We start from the raw sequence: 1,770 nt of genomic DNA on the forward strand, positions 1-1,770 counted from the left end.
ATTACTTACTACCAGATACAGTGGAATATTTATAGCAGTGGTGTTTGTTATTTATTAATACCAGATAAAAGACACATGACCCCAATAAATGAGCAGAGAACTGTACTCATAACATAACACCTAAGTACATGCATACTATTTCAGTGTTTCTTTTATGTCTTGTTCCCATGTCTCATATTATCAGGGTTTTTTTTTAAAAAAAACATTGAGCTTGATAATGTTTATTAATTCTTTGCAGATCATTCCTTTAAATGTCCCTTTAGGTTATCTACTGCTGGCTTGTAATAGGATATTTAACACGGGCTTTGCAGACTTTTAACATCATCATTATAGTTTGTTAGTTTTTGCATAGGTTACTTCCAACGCAACTAATAAAACTTACTTGTTTAGAACATTTAAGCTGTATATAAACCCGTATTGAAAAAGTGTGTTTTACACATTTTCCATAATCTAATGATAGCAGACTGGTTGTTAAGATCATTACTTGACTCCCCCTCTGAATTATGTAATAGTATGAGGACCGCCCACCTGTCACTTCCTTTTCCTATGTGGCCAATGTTCCCAAGAAATACATGTCATTACAGCACCACTTTAAACAAGAAGAAAAAAAGCTGATTAAGACGATATTTAAACAGTTGTAGGTGTGTTTACAGTATCTAAGGATGTCCGTCGACGCTTTTGGGGAAACTGCGGAACACTCCGGACTGCTGAAGTTTTTCTCGGCTCTGTTTTACGCCGGCAGCTCGTTTCTCATCACCGTGGTGAACAAAACCGTGTTGACGAGCTTCAGGTGGGTGCCGTCCACTCGTGTTTCTTCGTGGCACTCTCACAGCGGAGGGCGCTCGTACAGCCTCGGGAAAACGAAAGTAGCCAACACCCTTTTCCCGTATCAGGACATTATAAAACAGTCACGGCGTCCCAGACAGCTCGTAAAATGAGCTCAGAAAAAGCAACACTTGACACATTACACCACGTCACCATATCAGAAAAACTACGGCGAAACGATTCAACAGTTTGTGAAATCTCCAAGTTCACCGTAGCTGCTTCTGTGAGAAGTTACAGAGTAAGCCAGCAGCCGCCAGGTGCTGGTAATAGATGCATTTGGTGAAATGATCCAACAGGTGTGTGAGCACCTTTATGTAGCAAGAAAAGGAGACGTTGTTTATTAGGTGCAATCTGCTGTGCAGTTGGATGTTGGAGCAGCAGCAGCATCACAGCCAGAGACTTAAAGAAACTAAGCAAACGGGACAACTGTGGAGATGCTGTAGGGATGAAAAGGCTGCACAAGTTTCTTAACCAGGGCCGGATTAAAAGTGCACAGGCCCCTGGGCCCAGAGTGTTCCAGGGGGCCCCTTCCCCACCACAACATTTTGAAAATTGTGAATGGTGCACTGTGAAACAACACTTCTAACATCTCTCAGCCAATGGTACCAATAGCAAAGACACTAGACAATGTGGTGTAACTATCTGGCTTTTATGTACATTTTGTTTCATGTCCAAACTGCTGGTGTTTGCCCACCATGTGCCCCAAGAGGGAGTGGGCCCCTGGGCCTGTGCCCATAACGTCCATTGGATAATCCAGCCTTGTTCTTAACACTTATTCACATGACACGCTGAGGGAAAGTACAAAGTGTTCTTAGTGAGAGGCTTCTTAAAGTCTTCATTGCCACAGAAAAGTGTAGGAGGTCATCCCTCTGAAAGTCTGGTGAACAAGGACAGACACAATATGTCAAGCAGAGTGGTGGAGGGATGATGGTTTGGGCTTGTTTT

General features: G+C 42.6%; 1 protein-coding gene across 1 annotated transcript in view; it reads left to right on the forward strand.

Moving 5' to 3' along the window:
- Window positions 1-569: 569 nt before the first annotated feature.
- Window positions 570-1,770, forward strand: part of slc35d2 (solute carrier family 35 member D2) — a 7,028-nt gene continuing 5,827 nt past the window's right edge. The window contains exon 1 of the mRNA XM_079251162.1: window positions 570-790. Within this exon, the coding sequence (XP_079107288.1) occupies window positions 663-790 (128 nt within the window). The 5' untranslated portion in view covers window positions 570-662. The remainder of the gene's footprint in view (window positions 791-1,770) is intronic.

The sequence above is a fragment of the Telmatherina bonti genome (assembly GCF_933228915.1).
Source record: "Telmatherina bonti genome assembly, chromosome: 13".
In the NCBI taxonomy this organism is placed as follows: Eukaryota; Metazoa; Chordata; class Actinopteri; order Atheriniformes; family Telmatherinidae; genus Telmatherina; species Telmatherina bonti.